General features: G+C 42.5%; 1 protein-coding gene across 3 annotated transcripts; it reads right to left on the bottom strand.

Annotated features, from left to right (window-relative positions):
• Positions 1-11: 11 nt before the first annotated feature.
• Positions 12-15,813, bottom strand: usp2a (ubiquitin specific peptidase 2a). 3 transcript variants are annotated; one of them, XM_028962635.1, is made up of 14 exons: positions 15,597-15,813; positions 13,963-14,062; positions 11,134-11,855; positions 6,080-6,130; positions 5,043-5,166; positions 4,849-4,960; positions 3,939-4,049; positions 3,766-3,830; positions 3,575-3,678; positions 3,402-3,482; positions 3,227-3,305; positions 3,007-3,114; positions 2,408-2,528; positions 12-1,403 (listed from the first exon to the last, which is right to left on the bottom strand). In XM_028962635.1, exons 3-14 carry the CDS (start codon positions 11,809-11,811, stop codon positions 1,319-1,321), a joined length of 1,719 nt encoding a protein of 572 aa, XP_028818468.1. In that variant the 5' UTR covers positions 11,812-11,855; positions 13,963-14,062; positions 15,597-15,813; the 3' UTR covers positions 12-1,318. The 3 variants fall into 3 exon arrangements, with proteins under 3 accessions (XP_028818468.1, XP_028818466.1, XP_028818469.1); XM_028962633.1 differs by lacking the exon at positions 15,597-15,813 and adding an exon at positions 14,724-15,588; XM_028962636.1 differs by lacking the exons at positions 11,134-11,855; positions 13,963-14,062; positions 15,597-15,813 and adding an exon at positions 8,776-9,112.
• Positions 15,814-15,923: the final 110 nt, after the last annotated feature.

Below are 15,923 nucleotides of genomic sequence, written 5' to 3'. Positions count from 1 at the left end.
TACGGTTCAAATGTTTTATAACATTAATATTTATTCATATTAGTAACGTCAGTGTATTAGCAGTTTGTAGCATATATCATTTCTGTCCATCTTTGGATAAATTTTACAGACATTTTCCAGGTTAAAAAAAAGAAAGAGAAAAAATACAACTGGTAAAATGTGTTTTTTTTTTGTTTTTTTAATTGATCATTTTTGACTGTCACTGTTAAAAACTTTATCATATCACCAGTAAGCATAACAATCCCTTCTTTTAAAACTACTTATATGAACTGAGAACAGTAAGGGTCTTTTCAGCACCACTGTATAATACATTCTCCATATTGCATGACATATAAAAATATATATACTTATGGTGTTCTTGACATTCTTTCCATGTTGTTCAATGGCATGAAAATCAAGGATAAACCAAACTATACTGTCATTATTAGTAATTTTGTTTCATATTACTTGCTTTAAACTGCACAGTCCGTTCATTCACAGCATTCCAAAAAATATATTTAGCAGCCACACTGGGGGGGGGGGGTAGATATGCAAAACACTTTACATGGAGCTTTGTGAGCATACAGCAGACTTTGCAAAGCACAACCTGTGCATCTTCAGCCACTCAAAAAGCAGATGAAGATAAGAAGTCAAAGGAGTGGCATGGACAGGAAACTGGATAATTATCGTGATAATAATGTGGTACATGCAGGGGTGTAACAGAAGACAACAGTCTTTGAATCTGTTTTTGGAGAGCAGAGACTTGACACAGGGTGGCCATCAGTACAGGCATGATAAAAATACAAAACATACAGAAGATTTAAAAAAATAAAAGAAAACCAGTCCTTTGTACTGAGGTGATCTTGAAGAAAACGAAGGCGCAAGTGGGTGTACAGTTTTATTGCAGTGCATAGAGAGGGTTTTTGAGAGTTTTTTGGGGTTTGATGGAAATCACCCCACACGCTGCCCTCAGACACATACTCACACAGGCATGAACATCCACTCATGATGCTCAAATGAAAAAAATAATCTATAGGGCAGAAAATTCTAAAATTATTAATCCTCTCCTGTACGCAGCCAGCAGAGGGCGCCATCAGCTTTATTAACGGGGTATGTTGAGGTGTGTGCGCATGTATGTGTGAAAAGTGTTTCACCTCTTAAGAAGTGTAATGTATCAGCGCACCAGAGACTGTGCAGAGAGTGCGAACTGGCCAAACAAACTAATCACAAATTCATCATGAGAACACTAGTTAGTGTGTGTGTATGTGTGTGTGCATGTCTGAAATGCGCCCTGAGGAACCAGGGTCCTACCACCCAACCCTCCCCTCGTCCCAGCCCCTCATATCCGTGAGGAGGAGGACAGCTCGTAGAACAAGACGTAGGCGTCACTACTGCGAACTTGGCTGGAGGACATTGGCGTGACTCTGCCAGAGAGAAAGAGAGAGAGAGAGAGAATGATCCAGTGATGTTGACAGAATAAAGTTAAGATGTGATACATGATGAGGAATGTGGACTGTAGATGCCATAAACTGAAGCACGATGGAAAAGTAGATTGCTCAGGGAAAAGGACACAGAGAACACAAAGGTTCTACAACGTTCCACATCTATATCGATCTGGAACATAATGTTGCTGTGACACTAATGTTTTTCAAATTAATTTCAGAATGACTTTTAGTGCCTTTTAATTAGCACATAATGGACAACCTGATTCCAAAAAAATTGCAAACTCAAATTATGTGAGCAAAATTGTGTCATTTTGTCATCAGTCTATAAAATGTCATGGATCTAGATGAGTGCGCTGGTTTTGTGAAAATACATAAAAAATTAACAAAATTAACCAGATTTATCACGGTATTTTTCACATTCCCATTCCTGCAACGTTAAACTGGATTGAACATATTTTAAATAAAGGAATATGAACATGTGGAAATCCATTATGTTTGATCGAACGCCATTTAAATACAATGAACATTTTTTTTTTCAAATTCTGGCAACATAAAAATGTATGAAGAAAGGCAGTTAGGCATTAGGCAGCTGCCTCTGCACTTAAAGCATCGTCAAAACCGGGTTTAGCAAAGAAGGGCTGCATTACGGCACAGATGGCTGAAAGAACGGAGGAGGATTGAGCGAGGGAGTGAGTGGGAGAGAGGTGAAAGTGCAGCGTGCACGCTGAGAAAAGAGAGAGAGAATGAATGCAGTGCACTTAACAGAATAGCCGGGAGAGAAGTAGCTCTGTGTGAGTGACACGCAATTACTCAAGGGGCATAAAGTCTGTTTATCACAAAAACATTTCTGCCAAGCGACCACGGTGAGCAGCCAGCGAGCGCGGAGGAATGGGCCCACACGGAGGCAGCAGCTCAGACCTGTTGCGGAGGGGAAAGAGCCCGATGATTCATGTTCGGAGAGGTTCCGGGGTCGAGCGGCCTACCTGGAGTCGTTGAAGGTGTACCATTCCCCAGGGCTGGGGTTACGACAGTATGCTGTGTAGTGGCCGCCCATGGTGGTACCTGAATGATTGGACACTGCATACAGATTGTAGACTGCATCAACTAGAGGGACAGGACAAGAGAGACAGGAATATATTAAAATAGTCTAAAAAAAATATATATATATATATATATATATCTTCTTCTTCTTCTTCTTCTTCTTCTTCTTCTTCGAAGTCGCGTCTTTTCACTTTCATGGCTGATTTGCATGCTAGTGTCATCTTTATTACCAGCTTCATGTCATTAACATGAGTGAACGAAAAGCAGCCAGCAAGTTCTCAAAAAAAACGTATGGTAGCTGAGAGAAGCCATGAGTGTGAAACGCTGTCATTACAGAATTAGTTTGCACTTTAAAGAGCCAAAGTTACATTGTTTTGTAAACACGCAAATTATTGCATAGTTTTGATTCTTCAGAGCTACTATAATGTAAAAATCTGATTAGCTTTCCACGCATCTCCATGGAATTCTCTTTTGGAATGGCTAGACAAACAGCACGCATCACAAACGTTTTTTTTTAGATTTATTCAAACCAAACCCTCACCGCTGCTTCCAGAAGCAAACTCCCTGAGGTCCAGATCCTTCAGTGGGAAGTTGACAAACGTGGACAGTTTACTAGTTCTTACACGGGCTTCTGAGAACCGCTTCAGATCTGGACAAGGGAGTCAGTAAAGGAAAAATATACAGAAACCGGTGTGTGTGTGTGTGTGTGTGTGTGTGTGTGTTGGTGTAGATTGTAGATTGGGTTTCTTTTCAAAGGATACGCAACACTAAAATTTTAGGAAATTTCTGTACAGTGAACTTCTTTGTGCATCTCCTTCTTGCTTTGCACCTGTAACAGGTCTAGAAGAGTCCAACAAAGGGTTATGAGCGAGCGACATTTATAAAAAATGCATAAGATAAACAATCCAAACCAAGTAGACACTAAGGAAGCCTAACCGGTTTCTCGTCCCCATCCAACACGTCCTCCTTAGTGAAGAGCCTCATGCAGTCCATCAGACTGACCTCTCCATAGCCCTTCTACACAGACAGGCATTTCATTTTTCACAATTGTTTTCTATGTGGAAAAACAATGAACAACTTGACACATGTTGTGCGGACAAGGTGCAAACCTTGGCAATCGGTAAGGAAAGGTCCCAAAAGGGGTCAAAGACGGTGGAACAGTAGCCACATTCGCAGCACGTCAAGGAGCTCTTCAGCTGGCCAACGAACAGATCTGCAGGGAGATCACAACACCCTGTTCACACACACACACACACTCACACGGACGATGAGCAACGTGTTCTCTAGCGCCTCAACGTACCAACTATTTTGCTGTCCTCCCTCTCCAAGTACTTGCTCCACATCTTCCTGCCTTTCTCTTCATCACTGCAGAGGATTTAAAAAAAAAAACAAAAAAAAAACACACAGACATGGTGTTCGCTACAGCATTTTCACCTACAATTTCAACGCAGGGGGGGAAGCAGCCTGACTCACGGTAAGTGGTCGAAGTCCTCCATGTTACCCCGCGGCCGGACGGTGACTCTGTTCACCTCGTTGTGGAGGCCGTCCAGCAGGAAGCGGAGGAATTCCTGTGCGTCCTGCTGACTGACAGTAGATTTGCATTCATCAGGTTCAGAACAACGTGACGATCTCACTTGCTTCTTGCCTTATATTACTTTATTTTTTAAAGTCCTCTCAGTGGTTTGCGAGACTCTTTTTCTTCAGTTAATGAACAATCTCATTCCTGCTGCTGTTTAATGTGATGTTAGTATTGACTGGCCTGGTTGTTTATGGTTTAATTGCATTCGTTTTTTTTTTTTCTCTGTTCATATTGGCTACAGATACATAGATATACATGACAAGTGCTGTTTTTTTTTTTTTTTTTGTCCTCCGTTCTTTCTTTTAAGGGTTGTTTTTAATATCGGTCTTAGTTCCCCCTTAGTGTCTCTTTTTCAAAATCAAGCCGTGGTGCAGCATTATAGCCACTTTGATCCAGTCCCACAATGAGATTTCCCCAGGACGCGCCGTTTTGGTGTCTGTAGATTTATATGATGAGGAGGAGAGCGGCCTATAGAACCACCATGTTTGGCACAGAAAGGAAGGCATGTCGGCGTTTTTCATGAAAAAAATAAATCCCCATGTGACGACATAATCTGACTGAGCTGCCACTCTCTGAACAAATGCAGAATGGCCAAAGTACTCTTTACACCTATCACCATTTCTAGCCACTGCAGGACCCCAGACAGGCTAGGGAAACTATTATTAATGTTTAATAATCTCACAAAGTGACATTTTCGTGTCATGGGACCTTTAAATACTTGGTCTGTATTTATTGGATGTGGGTGTGTTCGCTGCATTTGTTCCTTTTGTTTTCTAATGGCTGTATGTCTTCCATCAGACTTACTTGTAGCCCACAAATCGAGGCGCATATCTCTGAATCTGAGTTTTGAACTCGGACGGGCTGACTGCCTCGCTACCTGAGGACGTCCACAGTGTCTGGATGAGCTTGGCAAATTCTGGGAAAAGATGGGAAAATCAGACCAATGGCGCATGGTACAGCAGATGAACACAGTACGAGAAACCCAGTGACTAACTTGCCTTCCATGAGTGCGGTGTTTGTGCGGTTGTTGTTGTTTAGGTCTCGGCGGTGAGACTTGTGTAGACAGTAGTCTCGAAGGCTCTCTGTGTTGCTAAGACACTGAAGAATGGAGTTCATGAAGCACTAGGGGAAAGAGGGATTTTTGTCAGCAGGTCCAGACACACATACCATGTTTTTATTCAACACCGTAACCTTTCACTTCACTAAAATTAAGTTAATAATGTAAAAATTAATGTTGTGCATTAATTTAATAAAAGTTAAAATTAACGTTTGCCTCTCCATGTTTTGTTAACTTGTCAAAACCCCTAATTAAAAGTGTTGTTCAAAAACAACACAAAATGCTGTTGATTTTTGTTCCTACCACATGAAATTACAATGTGGTGAAAGTACAAAGCCATGCCAGGGTGAGTTTAGAGTTATTTATTAAGGCCGATGACAACATAATATATATTATAGTCATATATTTTCTTTATGTTAAAATAAATACTTAAAATGTGATTTCTTTTCATATTTTTTAATGTGATATATTTTCAGACCTTCCCTTAACAGCTTGGGATAAATGAACCCATGGGCACATCTGTAGTCCCCATGTTGCAAGGTGAGCTAGTGGCTTTGAAAGCTACAGGACGCTTTAGAAGAACACTGCGATCAGGGGACGGACAGAAGTAAACAAGCACTGACGAATGATTTATTTTTGGAGCCTCTTCAGTTTTGCCTGGCAGAACTAACACTGACGGCTTCCAGAGGAATGAGATGCCATGACAAATAATCTCGGCAAGCGAAATGGCTGAATGTTTATGTGCCATCGTTCCTATTAACACGCCATCTGGCTGCTCAGAGACTCTTATTACACAGTAATGAGGAATGAAAACATTGAACATTTTACAGCATATTTCATGGTGGTGGGCTAATTACACTTATTATATGCAATAAAAGCTTTAAGACAATGCTGTACATGAGCATTGAGATTGATAAAAGGCTTCAATATGTTTATCACACAATCAGTGATGAAAATTATAAAACGTTGTACACTTACAGTATTGCCAAGATTCCGGAGACCCACCAGACCCTGGACACTCTTGGAGTTCTGTGTTTTAAAAAAAAAAGAAAAAAAAAAGGAGGGACTAGGTATCAGTATACAGTATATGGTGCAGTAAAAATCACCACACATTCCTGGAACAGCCAGATTCGGCCTAGATGAACTGCTGACCTCCTGCAACATAAAGAGGTCGAATTCACAAAGACTGTAAGCACGGACGGATCCTTCAGTAGACAAATAAAAGTGAGACTCGATAACATGAATGGCCTGTAACACAACACGGGCCGAGCCAGAGAAGGTGCGCGCCCATTCTTCCCTGCGTCAGTATCGTTTAGGTGAACAGCAGCTCACGAAGAGAAACGGATGCCATGAGGATTTTTCTAAAATAAATAAATAATGAGAATAATAAATGGGTGCGACAGTAGTGTATTTCTTCATACATAACATAAATATGCTCATTATTTATACACGATTAGCCTTTCTGGTGGTTAAAAGGATTAGTTAGTGAGTTTGTTTCCAAACTCAGGTGAGTGACAGTGTCTCGTGGAAACGTCACTATTGTTCACAGATACATGGTCACCATATTATGTGACAAGCTGCTGTCTGTATTAATGCTTAATTCACTTGACTAGGCCTATACGAGCTTTGTCAGTCTGGTTGTGCCCCTGACGGGGCAGATTTTGCCCACAAGGGCCAAATTTTGTGCAGCGTTCCGCCTATATAAAAAAAATAAACCAGAGCTGTCGCTAATCCGTCTGCACTTTGTGAAGCTCTGAGCGCCAGCCTCTCAGTGAACCGGTTCTTTGTCCCCACTGACCCCTGCGCATTGAAGGAGTTTGTAAAAACCCCCCGTGCACGTTCCCTGGGAGGTGGAGTGAAACGGTTGACCGGCAGGCTGCGCAGCGTTCCGGCGCACCTGAAACCCACTTCGTTTTCAGGAGTGACACACAGATGAGCTTTTTCGCAGCACAAGAGCGGAAATGCGATCCCGCCCTCTCGCGCTGGAACTCGATCTGACAGCGAGGCGACCCTGGCGCTCTCCAGCAGCCCTCGTCTGGGAACCGACGAAATCACATTCACGGCGGAAGCAGGACAGAAGTGTGTCCCCACTGTACAATGGCAAACCTGCAGGCACTGTCATGGTTGGAATGACCTCTAAAAGGTAGAAACATCTAGCTTTAGGTAACAAAAAAAAAAAAAAAAAAGTCCAATTAAGTGGGGATTAGCAAAATCTTTCTTGCACTATATTCCAAACTAATATTCAAATAATAATTTACCCTGGGCCTGTGCCACATTGAATTAAAATGTGAACTCTAAACCGCAGCCAGCTGGTCATATTTAGAAAAGTGAAATAGGAGCTATGGATGTGAATTTATTATAAAATGTAATATTCAAAGGCATTATAATCATTTGTGCAACAAAGGTAATATGCGGTCTAAAGGTACATATAATTTTGATCTGGCACAACTTGACAATATCAATAATAATAATCAACTTTATTTCATCATTCTGTTGGAACGTTGACCTCGTATGCCATCTGCATACATGCAAAAAACTTATTTTCCAACATAAGCACAATTATAACCAAAAGCGAGTGTTATTTTTGACGTAATTTGCAAGGAAAACCATTAACATGATTGGCAGATGTGAGCCATGTTTTCTGAGAGTGACGTGTCACAGCAGCTCAGTAATCCTCCATCTTCACTCTCTCAAAGAAGTGGGTCAGAGTGTGCCAGTGTCCCCAAAATGATAAGGGAAAAGGAGACTAATCTTGCTTTTATAACCACCTCTCTAAGTGCATGATGCTGCATGATCCCAGGTAGGCCATCTTTAAGGTTAAGCGCTGCTTAGAGTATGTGTGTGTCCCCTAATAAATTACCACCATTTTGCAGTCACCTACATTCAAGGCCAACTGTAACTCAAAATTAAGCGTTTGAATAACTATTTACAAACTGAGAATCGAAAGAAGACTTTCGCCTCCAAATTAAGCACAGAACCATTTTATTATGCATTTCTCAGTTTGCTTCTTAAGGCTGGTCCTGTGGGGGGAAAAAAATGATGCCCACGCCTCAACCCTTTTGTGAAATGGAGAACAATCATTATCTGGCACCGGTTTACAGTGAGCGCTGGCCTTTCTTGTTTTAATCGGCTGCTACAGCAACACACTGTGTGTCCCTCCCACATCGAGAACATCAAGAAAAAGGCAGAGAGTCGAGATACCGTTCTCTACTCCAGTACTCGGTATAACAACTTACAAAAAAAAAAAAAAAAACCACAAGAAGAGCGAAAGATTCCACATCACATCATCAGCGGAAAGATCTCACATCATGCCTTATCATGATGTTACATTATGAAACAAAGCAAAGTTAAAAAAAAAAAAATTTAAAACACAGGAGGATGGTCGGGATGAGTGGTTTTTGCTGGTCCTGCCATGTCCTATTTAACCACAGTCACCCTCATTTACGCACTTGTTTGCATCAAGTGTTCCCCTGAGACCCGTGTTGAAGTGGGTTAATGAGGTCACAGGGCACAGACCAAACACTCCCAAATGCAGCTAACAGCGCGGTTACAGGTTATAATAATAAGTGCATGCTATTTCACCGCATGGAATAAGTAAATTCCATTCGCTGCCTTGCCTGTTCGCATCATCATCAGCACCACCATCATCAGCAGCAGCAGCAGCCATTTCTTACCTTCGCCTGGTGGATGAGAAGCCCCACGAAAGTGGACACTAACACGGAGCCGGACACAGCCGCGCTCTTCCGCCGCACGTCGGGCTTGAGTAGCGTGAAAGCGGCGGCCGGTGGCTCCTCGGGGACCGTCACCGTGTACGACTGCCTAATGCTGGGCATGATGGCGGAGTTTGAGCGGTTGCGCCCCGGTTCAAAGGTAAACCCAGTTACAAGAACACAGAGCGCGGATCCTGACGAGGCGAAAAACAAACCTACATTCCAGCGGAAAGCGCGATATCCCTTTCAAATATAAAACGACGCATAAATAATATTTAAAAATAAAAAAAAAAACATCCACAGCAAGCGACACGACTTCCACTCAGCTCTTGTACTACGCCCGGCTCGCGACCACAGCCGCGCTGACGTCACGCCGTTGCGCCCATCCGACGTCACGGCGATTATTAGAGCGCGAGGACTCATGAATGAGAGCCCGGGTTGCCAGAGTCGCGGCTTTTCACGCCAACGAGACACCGGCAACAAAAACGAATGGATTGAAGGGGTTTGTAACGAAACTTAAATGCAGCTAGACGTCATCTGCGTACTACAAGGATAGAATTATTTTATTCTTGATTAAAGAATAGGGTTTTAATACAGGTGCAATGTCAACGATTTCAGGATTGTGGTCTGTTCTTTAACATACAGCAGCTTTATGGTTAACAGCAAAAGTTAAACAGCTCTGCACTGGGATTATGTTACATAATTTTACACACACAGCACTGAGGCAATCACTTCAAACAAAATCCAGTAATAGTATTAATCTAGTATTAATGTGCCAGAGTGGATTAGAAACTATTACAGAGGGCTGCAACACTATTAAAGTATTTATAAATATTTTTTTATTATGACCACATAACTTGACTGAAGATTGAATTGGTAATTCATTTTTTTTTACAATTGTTTGGAATCCAGTATCACTTTTATGCATCTAATGTTTAAATATCTAAAGAATTCACAGCATCTTCTGGTACAATTGTGAAATATTCCTAGTTTAGGAAGTCCTATGACTGAGTCTATGCACAAAACAAACAAACAAAAAAAGACTCACTGGAAACAATCCCGAAGATGTCCTATCAGGAGAACATTTTCACACTGTTCCACTTAATATGCTCCAGAGAGTGGATGGCCTAACCAGTCGCTGCTGGCAAACTAGTAAAACGCCTAATCAGAATGGAATGTTCTGCTATTGTGACTGTGACAACTCTACAATGTACTGGTCTCCATACCAACAATAGTAAAAGCACAGTGCCACCTTGTAACAGCTTAAATATGTCATAGTTTTTACACAGTGTTTAATTTTACACTATACTAATGTCGAAGGGAACAGTTCAACTCTTTCTTACAAGATTATTACACAAAGCTGTACACTGAATGCTCCTTTCCCATCTTGGGAAAGTCCAGAGGCCAGAAAAAAGGCTCTCTTTACAACAATACAAATAGGCATGTATATCCTTGCCAGGTTACATTGGTCACTGCATAAGATCTGTGGAAATCATTAAAAGTCAAAACTTTGACCACACTTTTTATACCTTGTGTACATGAAATACACTTCAGTCAAATTATTTTGATTAATAAGAACACAAACATGAATTCAAGTGGACATGCAGCAAAGTGGCAGCAATAGACCAAAACAGCATCAGGCACCAGAAATGATGGTAAAATGGGGGCCAAGTATGCGCCAGCAGCAGAGCCATATGAGGAAAGAAGCAGCTAGAGCTATGAGTGTATTTCACACCTCAAAAGTGAGAACAAATCAAAAACAACCACCATGGAGCTTTATTTAGTCCATATCCAGATTAAAAATATTGAATGCACATTTGTGCCTCACCTGCCAGTTTGACCAGTTTAACCCTTTGGATCTGACAAGAGACAGATTTAGCATTAACATAATGCGGTTGCTAAATTATAATAAGTGGAGCTGTCTCTGGTGCTGATTTTGTGGTATTAAGTTATAATGCACTTATTTTATCGTTACACCAACATATTATTATTTATGTGCATATTTGGGCAGCCCTTCCTTGTCCCCTTGTCTCATTTGACAGCAAATATCAGCAGATACACTGAAATGCAGTTACGAGGATTGGTGGGGACTCGCTTAGTTTCACGTGACCCCTTTCAAAGATAAAGGATCTGTTGATCCTGAATAATCTGTTTCATCATCAGTGGTTAGTTTCTCGGTGATGCCGAGGTCAACACACAACAACACTTCAACAACAACGCACCAACACCTCAGTAATATCAGGTCAGCAGAAGGATCATGTGTTAGAAGGTTCTCGGATGGTGTGGGTGGGAGTGTGTAGACGTGGGGGAGTGGCATCTTACCAAGGCATCCCTGGCCGGAGAGCTCTCTCTTTCCCAGGACGGAGCGAAGCGGCGGCCGCTGGCGCTGCCGCTGAGGCCGTCCTGCGTGGAGCTCCTCGACAGCCCATAGCCGTGGCGGCCGCTGCTGGTGTAAGACTCTGTGGCATCGCCGCTGTGGTTGCGGTAGTTATGCTTGAGACTGCTACTGCTGCTGCTGGAGGATGACTCGGTGAGGCTCAGCGAGGAGAGGTCCCGGGTCAAGTCGCTCTGACTCACAGACTTGCGGCGGCTAAGCGAGACGCTGGAGGACACGGGTGGAGAGGCGGAGAGGTAGCTGGGCTGGGCCGGGGATGAGTAGCTGTAGCTGGAGTAGCCCACTCCCCCATTCAGGCCTGAGGTGGAATAGCCCTTAACCGGCGTGCGGCTCAGGCTCTCGCTGCGCCGGCCACCCAGGAGGTCTGTGCGCGGGATGGGCCGGCCCCGCTCCGGCTCGGACGATGAACTGTAGTTACGGTTGCGGCCAACGCTGCTGCTCAGGAAACTGGACGAGCTGTAGCTGGAGGTGGAGCCCTTGTAGGGGAGCTTGTCCCGCTCGCTGTAAGAGCTCAGCGAGGGCGTCAGGGAGGAGCCGTATGAGCTGTAATGACTGGTGTAAGAGGAGCTAGCATAGCGCTTGGCCGTGGAAGAAACACGAGACATGTTGTCTTCTCCGCTACAGGCCACGCAGTAGCAGACTGCATTGACTGAAAGACAGCAAACAAATGTATTTACAAAGGAGGGTCATTTTGACAATAATGGGTTAAAGATCAATTTTATGGCATACAATCGTAACCTTGAACAGTGCATTTATGCTCCTTTACTTGTCTATTTAGAAGGGATATTAAAGATGAAAGTTTTTTGTTTGCTGTTACATGGTGGAAAATGTAATTTTTAACAAACAATATATATAGTGCCCTATATTTATGACATTTTATAAATATATGTGTATTTATACATTTTATAGATATAACTAAATTGTTTGTGGTTTAGATCTCCACAAATCCCCCAACACTATATATCATTTAGTCATCCAGATGATAATGTACTGTAAAGTTCCGACATTATTCAGCTCAATAGTATGGATTATGCCAGTGAGATGGTTTCTGTAACTAACAGCACCACGATTAACTCATGTCAAGAGGTTGTGCTGTGCTATTTGGCAAAACTAATTAGTCAAAAGGTGTACCTTGAATCTTAATGAATAAAACCCTATTTTGATCCTCAGCTACATTACATTAGCCTGACTCTGGATTTGAAATGCTGTCTAGTGCTTTAACCTAGCAGCTGATATATATATAGCACAGACTGCAATGCAAACGCCATGGTTTATTTATAATGGGACAGCCCCCAAAGAAGAACCACGTGTCAAGGCGGCACAGTCCGTTCTAACGGGGAGAAAGGGCTGGCTCACGAGGCAGCATGGCGTCTGAATAAATAAAAGTATCTGGTGTTGATCCGTGTTAGGTTCAGCTGAAAAGCTCCTATTTCTTTAATCTGTCTCCCTCTCTCTGCCGCTGCCACTGCTCATTACAGACCACAGGGGCATCAATAATTCAGGAAGCAGATCTGGAGTAGGCAGTGTGCTGGAGGCAGTCCAAGGCACACGGCTCTCTCCAGCGACACCACTATATCCTCACAGCAAGAATGTCTCAGGCCGGGAGCCCACAGGACTGAAGTAAAAAATCTGCCATTCAAAACTTCACTAACATCTTGTGTTCTGTTCTCTGCAGCTATGCAAATGATCATATAAATTATGTGTAAAAGATAATATAAAGTATTATGTGATAATATAAAGTAAGTATACCCCTCGACACACAGTTTAGTGCTTCATGTATTTCATCTGAAAGGCTCTGAAAACTTTAAACAAAAAGACTTGTCCCAACATGAAAGAAAAACGGTTCACTAATTTACACATTGTTCCACAGAGTCATCAGGCAAGCTCGGGCTGGTTTAACTAGCCCTCACAGAGATTATGGAGAAGTGGTCATAAGGAAAACAGGGGAAGGTGTTATTAATAACACGTTAATGGTTTTTATAAACCATATGGTTTCTGTGTGTACACCATAAAATAGCAAGTACTATCCAAAAATGAAAAAAACAGCAGTCCATCTCCCTCCCTTCAAGGACCGAGATTTGAAAAGGCAGCGGTTTGCATGTGTAGATTCTGATTTTGCAGCTCTATTATGATGTTTGAGAACTTCAGGAAGTTCATTTCTCTCCATGATCATCTTACACAATGCCATTTGGTGAAAACACTGTTTTAACTTGTGCTTGTGTAATAAAAGACGCCTCAGTAAACATCAGTTTATCACTGAAAACTGCACAGTGATTACAGTTATTTATTGCCCTTTAATACCCCACTGAATGCTAAAGAAAATACCTCATTTTACATAACACAACTTTTGGCCAGACCTCTAATCAAATCAAATCCTAATTCTACAGTGATTTATTACATGGCTGTTATATTTGGTTAAGAAAACTCGGCCTGCATTCAATATCACATGAAGAATCAGGCCTGGACAGCAGTCTACACACCTATGGCAGGTGTTTATTGGGTTACAAGCATCTGTAAATACTGCTCAGTCTGAGCATACTAGACATCCCTCACAATGACAGAAAACATACGGCTTGCGTTACAGAAATGTTTCCCATAATTATTCCTTATGCTTTCTCACTCCAATCAATTATCACTTTGTCATCCACATATCCAGTTCAGTTTCTTATGCATTTTTTTTTAAACGTTAGTCTATGGCTTTTGGTGCAGTAATCAATCTAAGGTTGACTTGACCAATAAGTCTGCTTTGAAGGTACCTGCTATAAGTGGGTGCAATCTCTCAGTCCCAGCACATACAGGAGATATAGAGGTGGCAGTCCATCAGACCATGCTCCTACTGTCACTTATTCCTCTGTTCTGAAAATACAAGAACACAACACAAATGGAATACATTTGCAAAACTGTTTTGTTTTTTAGTTTTTTTACACTGACAATTGATCTCAAAAGTTTTTTCATATTTTTATCCTACGTTCTGAAACACTGAACTCTGACGCTAATTATTTTAGAGCTTTAATCTAGGCATGAAATATTCATTCAGTTATTTTTGTACATTGCTTAGGTTTGTTTTCATTGTCCTCTATCTGCACACTTTTTGTGTGTGTGAGACACACTAAGAGGCATGAAAATATATGGCCAAACTGTATATACTACACTGTATAGAATGTTAAGTATTAAAACACTTACAGACATATGTGGCATATATATATTAATGCAAATAATAAATAAAGTACTTTTTAGTATTTTTTAAACAAATGCATTGTAAAATACATATATGGCATTTGCAGGTTTATTTAGGTACAGCTAGTCTTAAAAATGAGTTATAGGCTTGATCCGTAGACTAGGGTGACCACAGCCGAGCACAGCTACTCAGTAGCCGGCATGCTTTTCGGCTAGGCATGCATTCAGTGCAACAAACACACAACACGCGTGCACACACACACACACACGCAGGACACAAGGACCACGACGAGCAGCTTGCGCTGTGATGGGGAAAAGGGGCGCAGTGAAAAATTCTCACCAGTCTGGTGTCCACTGGACAGCAGGCAGGACGGGGAGGCTGTGGCCTCAGAGCAAGTGGACCAAGGGGAAGGTTGCATGAGCACAGTGATCCAGAATGCCAGAGATCAAATTACAGAGCTGGTAAATATAGCAATTGCCTATGACCTCGGTGGGTCACTCAACACTCTGTGGCATTCCAGCTCGCTCTTAAAGGACCTGCGTTTTAGGGCTTTTTATGGGCAGAGCTACTGACACCATCCTCTCTGTCAAACTTTTTTTTTTTCTAAAGTGGTCAAAAACACCATAAATTTCATGCCACGCAGCGATGGAGTACCCAGCTTCCTAGTTATTGTTTTAGTGGTCGGCTATTGAATAATTTAAAACCGCTTCTAGGGCATTTTAAACCAGACTGCTACAATAAAAAAAGACACAATACAAATATATGTATTTTCAGAAGCAATGTTAATTAAAGACTTTAAGTAACAGTATTTCAACAGATTTAAAAAGATAATCTGTCGCTCTGTACTGTACACAAAGTAATATCTCATATTTTATTTTAGTTATTTATTTTTTTAATATTCACATAACTTGCACTGTGTGTAAAACCGTCTTTAAGAACGTATTGTTTTATTAAACTACGGGACATTACGGCACGGTCGGACGCGACGTAAAACGACAGGTCCCTCTGGCGGGGACACAACCCCCCCCCCCCATCCCGGCGTAAGTAAGTTAGAGGTCCGCGCTCGGGGGGCGGGAGTAAGCGATCCACGGGCCGCGCACGGGAAAGTTGTCGTTGTTGTTTTTGAGGCGCGGAGATATATTTTTTTTCCGCCCCCAAATGCGACCGTGATTGTCGATCAGCGCGAAGCCTTCGGCGGCCGGTGTCACTTACCAACACAACCAACCCCCCCCTTCCCGAGAACCCCGAGATCATTCCGGCCTCTTCCAGCAAGGCAGGGAGTCCCGCAGGAGCCTCTTCCAGCTGACGGCGACGCCCCGACGGCGCGGTGGCGGCACGAGTTCCCGTTCAGCGCCTCATTTGTCCGCGCTGCCCTGATGGAGCAGGCGCTACATGCCCGACTGTAACAAAATAGCGGCGCTCCGGCTCACGGCGTGACGTCAGCACGCTGAGAGACGTCAGTGATTGGTTAAATCCGGCGCTCGAGCGCCGCCTCACGCGCCGTCGCCGTGGTGACTAAAGTAAACAGCCCAGTTCGGC

Source organism: Denticeps clupeoides, chromosome 19 (assembly GCF_900700375.1).
Source record: "Denticeps clupeoides chromosome 19, fDenClu1.1, whole genome shotgun sequence".
Lineage (NCBI taxonomy): Eukaryota > Metazoa > Chordata > Actinopteri > Clupeiformes > Denticipitidae > Denticeps > Denticeps clupeoides.
This window is presented reverse-complemented; position numbering and strand designations above follow the sequence as displayed.

Coding starts and splice junctions, on each gene's coding strand:
- usp2a (XM_028962635.1), bottom strand. CDS start 11,811: ATGTCTCGTGTTTCTTCCACGGCCAAGCGCTATGCTAGCTCCTCTTAC. Junction 3,831..3,938: donor GAGGACTTCGACCACTTACC/GTGAGTCAGGCT, acceptor AATCCTCTGCAG/TGATGAAGAGAAAGGCAGGA. Junction 1,404..2,407: donor TACACCTTCAACGACTCCAG/GTAGGCCGCTCG, acceptor TCTCTCTGGCAG/AGTCACGCCAATGTCCTCCA.